Source organism: Pygocentrus nattereri, chromosome 4 (assembly GCF_015220715.1).
Source record: "Pygocentrus nattereri isolate fPygNat1 chromosome 4, fPygNat1.pri, whole genome shotgun sequence".
NCBI classification, from domain to species: Eukaryota; Metazoa; Chordata; class Actinopteri; order Characiformes; family Serrasalmidae; genus Pygocentrus; species Pygocentrus nattereri.
In genome coordinates, this window is record NC_051214.1 from 3,912,401 (window position 1) to 3,927,551 (window position 15,151).

The following is a 15,151-nucleotide window of genomic DNA, read 5'->3' on the forward strand; positions in this document are numbered from 1 at the left end:
CAGTTATACTGACTTTTAACAAACGCTTGCAGCTTTTGTTTGGAACTTTTGAGTGTTTATTCACATTTTTTCATTTAAAGTTTTCTGAGTTTAGGCTACTGTAGCCACTTCATAACAGCACGATATATTATTAACATACCGGGCTGTAAAGAATCTGCTCTTTATGGTCAGTGGTGACAAAACAATATCAATATTTTTCCTTTTGTATTTTGTATTTTCGGGTTGCTCAGCAGCGCGTAAGAAATACCCAATGCTAGTTATCGTTATGAACACAGACAACAAACCCAAGAACTGTGATGTTTATTTATATTTAATACAATATTTATACAGTGACTTCAAAAATCTGAATATATTAAAATGAGAGTGAGAGTACGTTGGTTAATTCAGAGCTCAGTCGCCACTCCATGCAGTTTATCTCAACCTTTTATCTCTCTTGCGCATATCGGACGGCACAGCGAGAGCAAAAGGCAGCGTTTACGTCACTGCACCACGTTTATTTACTAGCAAGCAGAACAGAAGTGCCTGGACCTCCGTCACCCTCATCACCCTCGCCCTGTGTTTTGTAGCATACCTGTTTTAACCCTCGACTGCACGCATTATGAGATCAATTAAAAATAAAAATATCAGATTCACTTTCCTTGCATAAAATTGAGCTGACTTTTTAAATAATAATGTGCGCAGGAGTCCTTTTGGTGTATGTTGTGCTCCCTGAAATGGTGAGGCCTGGCTTGTGACTGGCTAAATCGATTCCACTATGGCACAATGTTGCTTCTAGGCAACAAACATATTTCTACGACTCTGCAGAACTAAAAAACGATACTGAATGTTAAAAAGAGGTTTGAAAGTGAGAGAGGATGACCAAATACACGCTTTTTACCGATTTACTCAAACTCTGCCATTTATTGTCAACCCAGTGAGTCAGACTGCTTAAATATGTATGTTATTGAAAAGTGAGGAAAATGTTTGTTGCCCTGAGGCAACATCGTGCAATAGAGGGTTAATCTTTCTGGAAAGCACTTTGTAATCTTGTTTTAAAAAGGCGCTACGAAAAGTAAAAATCCTTTTTATTACTATCACTTACGAGGACACGTTGGTCTTGGCGTGCTCTTGTACCAGCTCCCCTTTTGGGTTGACCGTAAAGATTCGGTTCAGAGGAACGCCAACCTCCTTATACGAGTACACATCCTGCAAAGACAGCATCACACATACAATAAATAAAATATTTATTAAATATGTTTATATTTCTGCATGAACTTCAGCGAGCACAGTGGAAAATGTTAAAAATGTTTTAGGGTACTAAAAAACAAACTAACAAACTATCATAAAACACTGTAAAACTGTGTGGGAGGGGCCAAATATTCTAATAAGCACACCTGATTGACATTTCTCTGTCCATGACTCCTGTTCTGCTGCTATGCTGTGGGGAAATGAGTGGGCTCTACGTACGGAGGTGATGCTGTAGACTATCCCAGCTGTTTTCCATGGTTCACTAATAAAAGCACTGACATCTTAAGGTGGTTAAAAGTTCTTATTCACTTTACTACTAAGAGTGCATCCAGAGCATGCTGGCAAGGCCGGATGGACGAATGGACTATTCATCCGAACGATTCATAGATTCAAAAAGCTTTTGACACATAACCACGACATCTTAGTGTCCCGATTGGCCAGTATTGGGTTATCTGACAACGTTATAGGCTGGTTTAGAAATTATTTAAGTAACAAATGTCAGTGTGTACTTTTTTGATGTTTTTTTGTCCGAGAAGCTTACTTTTAGCACCGGGGTGCCACAGGGTTCTATTCTGGGGCACTTGTTGTTCACGATTTACATTAATGACCTCTGTGCTCATGTTTTAAATGCTGCTATGTGCTTTTTTGCAGATGGTACTATTATCTATTGTTCTGCTTCATCACCAGCAGAGGATCTTTCACATTTACAGAAGGAATTTGTGACTGTTCAGCACAATCTTCGCTCTCTAAGGCTTAGAGAGATCGTCTTAGCCACAAATTTAAAAAAGGGGAACACCTGAAGCAGTGTGGGTGGCACAAACCACATCAACCTTGCGATTAGGGCCACCCGGCTTACAATGGAAGGGGAGGGCTTTGCTGAAACACCTTAACGATTTACATATTTAAGGACATATTTTATACGTCCACGAGTTGTTTGTGACACGTTAGTCTATCTTCTCAGTCTAGTCTATTAGCGGTTCTGGTATGATAGCTTCACGTGGGCTTGCTGGTTTGTATACTCACAGTGGCTCTGTTACCGAAAGCAGCATAGAAGGGCTGTGTGTTCGGAGAGAAGAGGTTCTTGATGTCGGTCAGACATTCCACCTTAAACTTCTCGGGCTTCTTCTCAATGACCTCCCTAAAACACATACAGCCAGCTTCAGTCAGTCTCTCACAGGAGGTGATTTTTCTGACCAAGAAAACACTCAGAATCTGTTTATCTTGGCACTAAGTGTTTACTTGCTCATATAACACTTCAGAACTCTAGAATCAATACAAATAAACATAAATACAGTAGGAAGTCAGCAGAAAGTCCTGTTTTCGGGAATATAGTTCCAGCTGTGCTGTTGTGCTGTTGCTCCGTCCACTGCATGGACTTGCTCATTTCCGTCAGCCGCGTGGTTGATTAAATTTAATGAAGGATTGATTAAATAAACCCGGAATTGGATGGGAAACTGGGCTTCCTCGAGGAGAACTGTGGAAATGGTTAAACTAACACGCTCACACAGAACAGCCACTATTTTAATGCTTATTCACTTTTATTGCCACGTTCATGTTTTTTACCCGAGTAAATAAATGTGAATGTAATTCTCAGGCATCAGTACAGCGCTGTGTGTGTGCATGCTCCCTCACCGGTGCAGTGCGGAGAACAAGCTGCTGGGGCTGAGCAGTACGGGTCCCTGGGGCAGCATGGTGCCGCTCTCATTCACCCAGTGCAGGTAACCTCTGGTCATTCCAGCCATGCCTATTGCCCGCGCTGAACAGTACATGAACTTATAGCCGTTCCTGCAACGGAAACACGCGCAGGACATAAACGATCAAATCACCTTCCATCACAGGCATGCACATTCGTTTACAGTCCCTTAAAGGGGAATCTCCACCAATTTGTCAAAATTTCGGAATAATTCCGTCTTTGAGGCTTAAACACAGTCATTCGTTCCGGTTTGTTGTGAAACGGTTCATTCGCGAGAAACTTACAGACAGATTTCTTTACAGTGGTGGTGATGGGAACCAGGAGTCACAATGTCTACAGCACAACTATAGCCGTTTTATTTGCTATCCAAACGCACCAGTGATCCTAGACGTGTCTTCTGAGTTTTCACATGGAATGTTGATGATGGTTAAATAATGGGGTGGGAACTTTCTGTGAGGGAGCTTTTAGAGGCGGACGTCTGGTTCCTATCACCACCACTGTGAACAGCTCTGCCTCGGTGAGGTCCTCTAGAACAGAGCATTTCACACCAAACCGCTCTGAATGAACCTCGTGTACATCATCTTAACCATTTAATTATGCAGAATTTTGTAAAAATTGGCTGAGTTCTTCTTTAAGTTCTATGTATTAACCAGGTGAGTGTGAGAACTAAACTTCACAGTCCAACTATATTATATTGAGATGCTTAATTCTGGATATTAACTGAGGAAGTGTGACGTCTCCACAGTACTGTGCTATTATTTTGGGTAAAAGCCACAACATGTTTTGCTTTTTCTTGATTAGATTTAGATTAGATCCCAGTGATTGGGCAGCACTTTCTCCAGCACTGGCTGATGTCAGACTTGCTTCATTAATAAATATGACTTGGCTTGATCACTCATTCTTACTGGCTGACTTTGTGGAACAGGCGGGCGATTCCTTGGTGGGTCCAGTCTTTACCCAGAGTGGGCAGAATGTGTCCCAAAGTGTCAGATCTATTGGATAGGAGAAATATCTACTTAGATATATTATGTATTCATATTTAACATACAGCATATGCACAATAATGTTTTGGTGTATTCAGAGAAAATCCTGTTTCTCCGTTCTGACCACTTCACTAGGAAAATACTACATAACCAACACTATTTGTTGTGTGTTTGTGGGCTGTCATGCTTGCTGACCTGGTGATTGTGCCGTCGATGTCTGAGATGATGATCTTGTCGTCCCAGTTCCACAGGTAGATGGTTCCCTCACAGCGACATGTGCCCTGATACTGAGTAGTGACACTGAAGACCACGTCATTGGGACCCTCCTTCAACTGCAGACTGGCCTACAGTGCAATCATACACAACATGATTGACAGAACAAAGTCTGTGTAGTTTATTTATACAGACAGAACTGTGCAAAACTCAGAAACTATCCTTCATATAGTCAAAACGGCCAACAGAGTCAGGAAAGCATGTCTGAAGAAAACAAGTATCTCCTAAACAGCAACTTTACAGCAGAAGACAAGAGGTTCTTTACTTTCTATGTAAATTAAGATTAAGAGACCCTTATTAGTCCCACAACAGGGAAATTCCACCTCCACATTTAACCCATCCGTGCAGTGAAACGCCACATACACACTAGTGAACACACACACACAGTAGGGGGCAGTGAGCACACTTGCCCAGAGTGGTGGGCAGCCCTATCCACAGTGCCTGGGGAGCAGTTGGGGGTTAGGTGTCTTGCTCAAGGGCACTTCAGTCATGGACAGTCGGCGCTGGGGATCGAACCGGCGACCTTCCGGTCACAGGGCCAGTTCACTAACCTCCAGCCAAGTCTTCACACGATGTAAGTAACAACTTAATGTCATATAACAAGACGGCTTTAAAAGACCATCAAACCAATAAAATAGAAGGTCAACAAGACAAAAACAGCTTTAATTAAAATTCTAGCTTTTATCTTGTATTTATCTTAATGTGATCTATAGCTGCTTCTATTGAATTATATCAATTAGCTTATTATTTATTGATTCATGTATTTATTGATTGATATTTTGCTGTTAGTGAACAGTAACAATATCAATTTAATAATGTCTTCTGCTAAATGTTATCATCTGTCTGTGAAGCAATTTGAGCTGCCTAAAATGAGCATAAAATGTGCCCTATAAATTTTATTACTATTATTATTATTATTATTAGCAGCAGTATTAGTAGTACTGTTATTAGCGTTATAGTGTAGTAGTGTAACCTGTTAAGACATCGTACACCTTTAACCCTTTACAGCTGTGACGCCACTTCCTACCAGCTGTTCAGATGTCAGGCGGAGGGTCTTCCTGTAAGACACGCCCCCTTGAGAAAGAAGGCTTTCTGATTGGGTGGAGCTGCTGGTCGTCTGTTTGGTTGACAGATGATCTTCGTCACTGGAGGAGGATTCGTCTTTCCGCCTGCAACCACATGAGGGCACTAATGAGTCACTTAATGATAAAAACTGGCTCCCCCTCTAATACTGCAGGACCCTGAGGCCACATATTCACACCACTTTCACGTTCCACGGTGTTTCAGAACGACACCTCTATGACTCACCGATCTCATAATTTATCCCCGAAATATCCGGCATCACAATGTCATTACATATTAGACTTACACTCACCGGCCACTTTATTAGGTACATATTATTATATATTACATATATTTATTAGTTGCTTGTTTTCACAAATAGCTAATCAGCCAATCACACGGCTGCAATTCACTGCATTTAGGCATGTAGAGGTGGTCAAGACGACTTGCTGAAGTGCAGACCGAGCATCAGAACGGGGAAGAAAGGGGATTTAAGGGGCTTTGAACGTGGCGTGGTTGTTGGTGCCAGACGGGCTGGTCTGAGTATTTCAGAAACTGCTGATCTGCTGGGATTTTCACACACAACCATCTCTAGGGTTTACAGAGAACGGTCCGGAAAAGAGGAAACATCCAGTGAGCGGTCAGTTGTAATGACGAAAATGCCTTGTTGATGTGAGAGGTCAGAGGAGAACGGGCAGACTGGTTCCAGATGATAGAAAGGCAGCAGGAACTCTAATAACCAACCAAAATCTCTGAGGAACGTTTCCAACACCTTGTTGAAAGTCTGCCACGAAGAATTAAGGCAGTTCTGAAGGCCAAAGGGGGTCCAAGGTGTACCTAATAAAGTGGCAGGTGAGTGTATGTATCAGCTGACACTCAAGGTTTCAAAGTTCGTATCAGGATCAGAAAAGAAAACATTCCGTCTAAAAACAGCAGTGTGAGACAGAAGATGAGACCGAGGACAGATCACAGGAACTTTGAGCGATGTCCAAAACTGACACGCTATCCGTCATGTTACCTGCTGATGGTGGCATGCTTCCCAGCATGCTCTGCTCCTCCAGCAGCTCCATTCACAGAGGCAGAATCCTGTAAAACACAAACGAAATGTCAGCGACAGCAGTAAGGCCTATACCTGAATGTGGAGATGTGAGTGTAGTTTATTATTACATGTGTATGAATGTAAGTATAAGAATGTTTAAGTTACAAAAAGCCATTTAAACATTTGCAATCGGCCAGCATATTAATAACGGCTATTTCTTAATACCTGGAATACCAGCTGTGCTGAAAACAGTTGTTTCGATTATCTGACTGAAACTCTTTCAAACTTCTGAATGGTAGCACACTTTTCAAACCGGTCGACATGTCAGGCGAACTTTATATGGGGAAACTCGAAAACTAAACTGCAACCTAAATCTAACCGCAACAGTTGGTAAGAAGCTGAGCTTCACGGACGTTTCATGAAACAGCCCATCAAAACACTGATGACGCATCACATGATTATTTGAAAAGACGGATGTATCCTCATTATCAACTTTATGAAAAGTTGGTCATTTTTCATTTCGTCAGTTTCTTGAAGCGAACGTTTCTGTAACCAGCTGGTTTAACTAGTGCGACATGGAGCGAGGAGGCGGACGCATCTGCTCAGTCAAGCCAGATTTATTTCGGCCAAATCCAGGGTCAGGGTGGGAACAGTCACAGGGTCATACAACCAACACGGAAATACTGAGGGACATGACGAACAGAAACACAGAACCTCAAACAAGAATGAACCAGCACATCCAACAAACAACACAGGGATTAAATACCCGAGGGCTAACAAGGGATCACAAGACACAGGTGGGAACACAAGTGGGAACAATCAGGGACGGAGTCACAAAACAAGGGGGCAGGACAGAAAAACCAAAACAAACGCACATGTGCTAAACCAAAACACAACAGAACACATGGACAGGACAAAGGTAAACACAAGCACATGAGGAGACTGGGAGGGGCCAATCGTGACAACTAGCCAGTTAACACTGACTCTTGCTTGTGCCACTGCGCTTGCCAACTGTTACAGTGATCTATGCAGCTAGATTATTTATTTTCATCTTTTTTGATGCCCTGTAATTATTTCTTCTCTCTCTCTCTCTCTCTACCTACACACACACACACACACACACACACACACACACACACACACACACACACATCACTATTGTAGGAAGAAAACCTTATATCTCCAAAATGGTAACTTTACAGGAGAAGGAAAAAACTTGATTTATTTTCAATGTAAGTCAATGGAACCAGAATTTTTTCAAAGTCTCTTTGGGCCGTTTCTTTTGGTTCGTTCAGCATGTAATTTATGCACAATGTAAAGGGCAACATGAGTTTTCTAATTATGTCAAAAACTGAAAAATGACTAAACTAAAAAATATTTCTTCTGACAACAGTGATATATATATATATATATATATATACAGATACACAAGGTATTAAAAAATGTAATCTTAAGCAGTCAACTCACTTGAAACTTATCCGCAACAGTTGCAAGTGTCTGACTTTTGTGGAACAAGTTTCATGAAACCACTAGTTTCATAAAACACTGAAGACACATCACATGAAACGATCACAAGATCTACAATGATCTAAGTCAATTGACAAGAAAATGAAACAGAAGATGTACATAACACCACACGGGCAAACATACAGCGAGAACAATAATATGCATTAAAAACAATGAGATGCTAGTTTGGCTGACTAGTGGAGTAATATGTAAGATGTATAAATTGCGTACAACTTTGTTTTTGGATTGAAGGTTGCATGAAACTCCCAATATGCAACTAGTTGCATGACAGTTTCCCCTTTTCTCCAAGCCAGCCCTATGAGTTAGAATCTATCAAAAAGAAAAAGGTGCGTTTGTTTTTGGTAACGTGTACCTGCACCTCCGTTTGCGTACCGTTTTGGAGCTGCTCCCTCTCCCTCTCCACGAGAACCACCAGCGCCCTCCTTTCCTCGGCATCTTCTCCTTCACGATGCTCTCGATGGTGGCCTGTAAGGGACGGGCACAGAGCCAAAACGATCTCAACAACTGAAAAAATCTCAAGGCGGGGAGGGGGAGCGTCATGCGGGAGGGGAAAAGCTGCGTTAGTAAGCATGGAGACGCACAGAGGAGGACGTAAACAGCCCGGTTATACAGGAGAGAAGAAACTCCAGCAGTAAATCAACACAACTGAGGCAGGAGGACTAAATAACGAGCGATGGAGTGGAGGAATGAGGAAGCAGGGAAAGGAGGGATCATAAAGGAGGAGACAAGAGGAGAGAAAGAGATGCACTGGTTTAGAACAGCTCTTAAACGTGTGACTGAGATATAAGACACACATTCTCGCTTTCAAGACAGGCAAGAACTGGAATTTGAAATGTGTGCTTTTCATTGCAGTACAATGCACCACCAGCAGATGGAGTGCAGGACCAGAGTCGGACTGGTAATGAATTGTGTACACGTTTCTGTGTGTGTATGTGTGTTTGTGCGTGCGTGGGTGTGTGTGTGCATGTGTGGGGGGGGTACCTTTGGCAGTGGCATCTGAAAGACCTGCATGGACAGCATGATGGGTGCAGCAGTGCTCCAGTTGTAATACCTAGAGAAATGAAGAAGAGTGTTATTCTTCATCACTCACATACACACCACACACTAAAGGCCAGATTTACTAAAACCAGCACCAAATCTGGTTTACAGCGACATTAAAGACCCATCTGATTTTATATGGGAAGAGGCAACTCTCATCCCGAAGTGAAAGAGAGAAACAATAAAGGAAAAGTGGACAGAAACAGAGGTAATTTCGTTTTTCCGTAAGTGAAGAGAGGACGTGTTTAATAACAAATCCGTTTAAATTTAAGTGCACTTTCATCCCCTAGATCCTAAAAAGACCTTTTTTCGATCAGTTCACCTGAGCAAATCGCTTCGGGCTATTCGTTTGCATAGCCTCCTCCCTTTTTTCTGCTTTAGGGTTGCCAGGTCTTCGGTTTCGGAGCGGAAAGTTTGGTTTTGAGCTCTGCTCTGGCGCAATGTTGGTTCTCTAAGTCTCTCCAAGTCTCACTCTAGGTGTACTCCACTTGTTGAAGTAGATAAAGTGCCACTCTCGCTTCATCAAATGCACCATGTTTCGCCCTTGTCGCAAATAAAGCCCTGCGCCAAATACTTGAACATGATTAGTCAGAATGCCCTGTGTTTTTGTAACAGTTAGAACTAAATTAAGATTAAGTGACCCTAATTAGGAAATTTCACTCCACGTTTAACCCATCCGTGAAGTGACACACCACATACACACTAGTGAACACACACACTAGGGGGCAGTGAGCACACTTGCCCAGAGCAGTGGGCAGCTCTATCCGCAGCGCCCCAGGGAGCAGTTGGGGGGTTAGGCGTCTTGCTCAAGGACACCTCAGTCACACACTGTCAGTTCAGGGGATCGAGCCGGCGACCTTCCTGTCACAAGGCTGGTTCCCTGACCTTCCAACCTTCGACTGGAACGTTTTCGTCTAGCGACATTTCCTTTTTATATTCTAAAGCTATCGGTTGTCTCGTAGCTGCAAAAGAGGTCATTTGTCCTGTTCATTCATTGTTCAAATGGGGCAAAATGCATTAGTTATTCTGGCCACAACTGTAAATGTTGTTTACACCTTTTCCGCTGTTGTCGGAAGAAAACCTCACATCTCCATTTTTTTACATTTTTCAGCTTTTGACATAATTTAAAGGTACATGTTGTCCTTTACATTGTTTGTAATTTTCATGATGAATGGACTTCAAGAAATGGCCTAAAATGACTCGGAAAAAATTCTGGTTCCATTGACTTACACTGAAAGCAAAGCAGGTTTCTTCTTTCTCCTGTAAAGTTACTATTTTAGAGATACACTGTTTTCTTCCGACACGACAGCGATGTGTAAATGCAAATGTATAACACACACACACACACACTTACTACAAGCTTACACACACACACACACACACACACACACACACACACACACATATATATATAAATATAATATATATATAAACATATAATGTAATGTAACAACACTGTTTACTGCCACAATGCCAGGGGCTCAAGCCCACCAGGGTCTATCAGTGCCCATGTCTGCCTTCTAAGGCCCTTGTGAATGTAGCCACTCAGTTTAGCCTGATGCCTTTTGTCTGAGACCACATTCAACCTGACATTGTGGTCTGAGGATGTCCTAAAATATATGGCGTACGCTGTACAGGCATAATATCTACCTGTCGCGATGGCCTACAGTCACGCCTCCAAGCCTCCCACTGACCGCGTTAAACTAGTGCAGCTCAACAGCAGCGTTTCTAGAACAACCTTATCAGTTTAGGTGTGGGGTGTCAGTAAAACATCACCCAGCATGTTTAAAGTTAAGTGATGCTCATGTTCACGAATTTCTAGTGTGCAAGAAATAAACAAATGAACTATGTTTTATAAACCAGTAGGAAGCATTACATTAGAATATACAGCGCATATATTGTTGTATATTATATAATCTAAACGGATCCTAAATTAGCCTAGATCAGCAGTTCTGCTGTGTGACAGCTGATAAGCGCGAGCGTCCAGTAGTGCGAAGCACACGTGCTGTGTTTCTCACTTGGAGCCGATTTTCACCACCAGGTTGGGGTCGTCTATGAGGGCGGGGTTGGCAGCGAACTGACTGTAAGAAACAGCCTTCTCCTGAAAGTGCTCTAGAGAGGAAAACACACAAAAAGACAGCCAGCGTTTAGGCAGAGAGGCAAACAGAAGCAGAGGCTTATTATACAGCACCTTTTATATAAATATTACAAATATCAAATACATCAAAATACATTCACACACTGCAAACACTGCAGGTGCAAGAACACTTGCAAAACAGCATAAAACAGTGCGTGGCTGTGATATTCAGCTTCATATTCATCAAAAAGTCTTTCTTGATCTGAAAAACAGGCCTAAATACCGTCACAGATATTTCCACATGTAATCCTGTATTCCTCTAATAAAACCTGTTTATGCTTTAACACACTGTTATTGCAAATTGATATCAAAAGAATGTTCACTTATTAAAACCAAAGCAAGGTGTCCCCAAACTATTAACAGGCAGTGTACAGGGGGGAGTATAAACAGTCGTATGAAATCCTCCAGTTCACTGACATGTTTTGTTCGTTTTCTAAGTGGAAAAAACCCCCCAACACATCCTCTACAGGAAACAAACCGTCTGCTAATGTTATTGCACAGTTTTCCTTTTTATGCTGACTTTAACACAAAAAGTAAAACACAGACATAAAACATTCCATAACTTTCACACAAGCCACGTTTTCTGCTGGACTTTTTTCCAATAGGTTAAATTCAGCTAATAAACAGTCATTGTGCATTAAACTCTACAGAAACCTTCGCTTAAGCCGAGGTTACAGTACATTTTACCCCGATTTTAGCCCTGATTCTCAGTCAGTCTCAGACAGCTGGAGAGAGAGTCCAGTCGTGTTTGAGATTTACAGACTCCCGTATTTCAGACCAGTGGGAGTTTACCAAACGTCTAATTTTTGAGCCGACTGAGCGTAATCTATAGTGAACTGATTAACGACTCAATCTGAATCTGCGATAGCCAATGAGAACTGAGAGCGTGAAAAACGAAAACACAGCAAAACAAAGAAAGCTTCTTAATGAGCTGAGATTAAGGCACAATTGAGTTTATGCACATTTAAAACTAAAAAATACCAACGGTGTTCACTTGGTGGTATACAGTGTAGTTCTTAACAGCTCTGCCTTCTATGCTGCAGACTGGGGTTCAATCCCCCACCTGGGTAACCACACTACACTACACCAATAAGAGTCCTTGGGCAAGACTCCTAACACCATCGTGGCCTGCCAGTGTAAAATGATCAAACTGTAAGTCGCTCTGGATAAGAGCGTCAGCCAAATGCCAAAAATGTCACGTAAATGTACTTGATGCTCCTTCACTGTGCAAACAGCAGAGGAAAGAGCATCAGCAGCGAGCGCACCATGTTTGTTTATTTGCGTCTCCTGGTAACAGGAGAACATGTTTGTGTGAGTTCGGTGAGCTCCGTTCGGTTCAGCAACGGCTTAAAAGCTGGGTAGTGTGTGACGCCTAATCGTTTAGTTTGTGATCCCCAACATTTCAGTCGCCCAAAAAAAGAATCAGCAAAAACCAGTCGGACAATCTTTAAAAACTTGTGTGAACCTGAGGTTTTAGAAAGCCAACAAAACATGTCAAACTTTTGCATATGACTGTATTTGCCTGAATAACTGTACCTAAATCTCTCGTGTCAAAAGCTTGTATCTCCAAAATGTTAACTTTACAGGAGAAGGAAAAAACCTACTTAATACTTAATGTATTAATATAATGGGTTTGGAGACCTCTGTGGTGGAAAAGTGTAATTACATGCAATGACCACATTCACAATCATCATATCTTCATCAGTATAATGCTAATTTGCATTTTACTGGTGTTGGAACGAAACCTCGTATCTTCAAAACGGTAACTTTACAGTAGAAGCAAAAGACCTACTTTACTTTTAATGTAAGTCAGTGGAACCAGACGTTTTTCTAAGTCATTCTGGGCTGTTTCTTGTGGTCGATTCATCATGAAATTTACAAACAATGTAAAAAACGACAGGTTTTCTTCCGACAGCAGCTAAATGTTTGTACGCTGTACGTGTGCACATGTGTAATAACGGGCCTGTGTTCACCTTTAGTGATCTCCCTGCTGTCAGTGAGTCCTCCACAAAGAGAGAGGGCGATGGAGGGCAGGTCGGTGGTTTGTTCGGAGTAGCTGTCCACTCCGCTGTCTGCTCCTGAGCTGCCCACAGACTGAGGAGACATGCTCACACTGCGCACAGTGTTTTCACAGCACACACGCCCTGCGCCGCTGCTTTCACTGCGGAAACACAAGCTCACAGTCAGAGACGCGAAAGGGAAAGTGTGGCTAAGAGTGACGACGTCAAGACGAAGCTCGGCGTTTAATGCTTTTCTTCTCAAACGCACCTGGTTCAGCTCATCGGCTCATCCGGTCTGTCATGAGGTGAATGATGAGTATTTGGATCTACGTCCACATTACCAGGCTGAAGTGGCACAAATCCGATTTTTTTGCTCTAATGTGACTCAGATCCGATGTTGTCAGAGCCGTGTGGACACAAATCCGAGCAGGATGTGCGCATGCGGGTCACTTCAGGACGCCGGTTCGTTCACATTAATGACAGATTTGAATCACTTACCTAAACGAGTGTGGACCATCGTGTCGGACAGATCGGATTCGGGCAAAAAAATCGGATTTGAGCGACGAGGCTTGTAATGTGAACGCAGCTTAGATTCTACTGAACTGGTTCAAAGTCAGAGTTGAAACGCACTCTGGACTCTTAACTGGCTTGGACTTTAGACTGAAATCCTTTTGTTTTGAGTGACCCTACACCTTAATTATGCTTGTTTTATTAACATAAATGACCGACCATTCCACTACAATCATACCCCTACCCAAACTTTACTGACCGGTTCAGTAGTGGCTGTTTCGGTAGTGACAATTTTAGCTCATTTTAAGCTGAACTCAAAAACACCAGCCAGTACATGACTAGCAAACACAGCTTTGAACAGCTGTACACTCATAAAATAATCATGGTTCACATTAAAACACACATCGTTTACTTCACTGCAGGAAATATGTGTTTCAGTAGTGACAGTTCTTAATGATTTTCAGACTTAGTGACACATTTATCTCAAAACGAAGAGATCTAACTGCTCACCATGTGGACATGAGGGACAGGGATGCAGTCTCACGTGGCTAAATTAGGGCCCCGCCCACATATTCAAACTCTTGATTTTGGTAGTGACATGAAATTGCAGGACAGCATTTTTTTATTTAAAGGTTTCTTTTGGTTTTAAAATTAAATCTAAACCTTTCAAAAAGATAAAAACAATAAAAAGAAAAGAAAAATGGAAATTTTGTTTTCACAAGTGTAAATTTAGGGGTTAGGGTTTGAGACAGATACAAAGCACCCTATAAGATATGATCTTGTGCATTAGCCAATTTGTTATCTGGCTTAATGCCTTGTGTTTACTGGATCATGATAAACTCCACGCAAATATCTAAGGTCTGAATACTTCATTGTCCTTTGAGTAGGTTTTTTTTACCATGAGACTGCAGTTTGGTAAGCGATGCATGTAGATAACAACTGGATTTCGGGGGAAAAGGGAAAAAGTACATGAACAGATGAAATAAGAGTAGGAGGAGAATTAAGAAGGAGCTTCTGTAATTCACCTTTTGGGGAAGTACAGAGCAGCTACTTCCGGATCCAGCTCTGTGATGTCATCCAGGTAAACGCCATCAGAACCAAGATGCCGGCTTCTCTTATCTGTAGAACAAAGAGCAGACATGAGCAGAACGGCCGCATAATTCACGAGAACACGACGGACACAGAGCCTTTTTATAAAAGAATCATGTTTTCATGCCTGCCAGACAAGCAACAAGGCTAATAGGTCAAGTGATACTTTATTAATCCCACAAACGGGGAAATTCCATCTCCGCATTGAACCCATCCGTGAAGTGAAACACCACATACACACTAGTGAACACACACACACTAGGGGGCAGTGAGCACACTTGCCCGGAGCAGTGAGCAGCCCTATCCACGGTGCCTGGGGAGCAACTGGGATTTAAGTGTCAAGGACACCTCAGTCATGGACTGTCGGCACTGGGGATCGAACCGGCAACCTTCCGGTCACAGGGCCAGCTCCCTGACCTCCAGCACACCTGTTAACATTAGCCTTATCCACGGCACCCAGGGGGGAAAAAATTGGGGGTGAGGTGTCTTGCTTGACAGTCATGGACTGTCAGCACTGGGGACCGAACCGGCAACCTTCTGGTCCCAGGGCCAGCTCCCTAACCTCCAGCCCAC

At 42.4% G+C, this 15,151-nt stretch overlaps 1 protein-coding gene across 3 annotated transcripts in view; it reads right to left on the reverse strand.

The window, feature by feature from the left end:
* Positions 1–15,151, reverse strand: part of si:ch73-21k16.1 (phosphatidate phosphatase LPIN1) — a 50,925-nt gene that overhangs the window by 3,944 nt on the left and 31,830 nt on the right. For all 3 annotated transcript variants that reach the window (XR_005130217.1, XM_017714731.2, XM_017714732.2), the window contains exons 8-19: positions 14,515–14,608; positions 12,953–13,140; positions 10,861–10,954; positions 8,786–8,855; positions 8,177–8,269; positions 6,257–6,324; positions 5,204–5,345; positions 4,099–4,247; positions 3,826–3,912; positions 2,860–3,012; positions 2,251–2,365; positions 1,082–1,185 (exon numbers count right to left, since the gene is read on the reverse strand). Coding sequence is in view for 2 of the 3 variants with exons in the window: in XM_017714731.2 (XP_017570220.1) it covers positions 1,082–1,185; positions 2,251–2,365; positions 2,860–3,012; positions 3,826–3,912; positions 4,099–4,247; positions 5,204–5,345; positions 6,257–6,324; positions 8,177–8,269; positions 8,786–8,855; positions 10,861–10,954; positions 12,953–13,140; positions 14,515–14,608 (1,357 nt within the window). In the remaining variant the exon portion in view is untranslated. The remainder of the gene's footprint in view (positions 1–1,081; positions 1,186–2,250; positions 2,366–2,859; positions 3,013–3,825; positions 3,913–4,098; positions 4,248–5,203; positions 5,346–6,256; positions 6,325–8,176; positions 8,270–8,785; positions 8,856–10,860; positions 10,955–12,952; positions 13,141–14,514; positions 14,609–15,151) is intronic.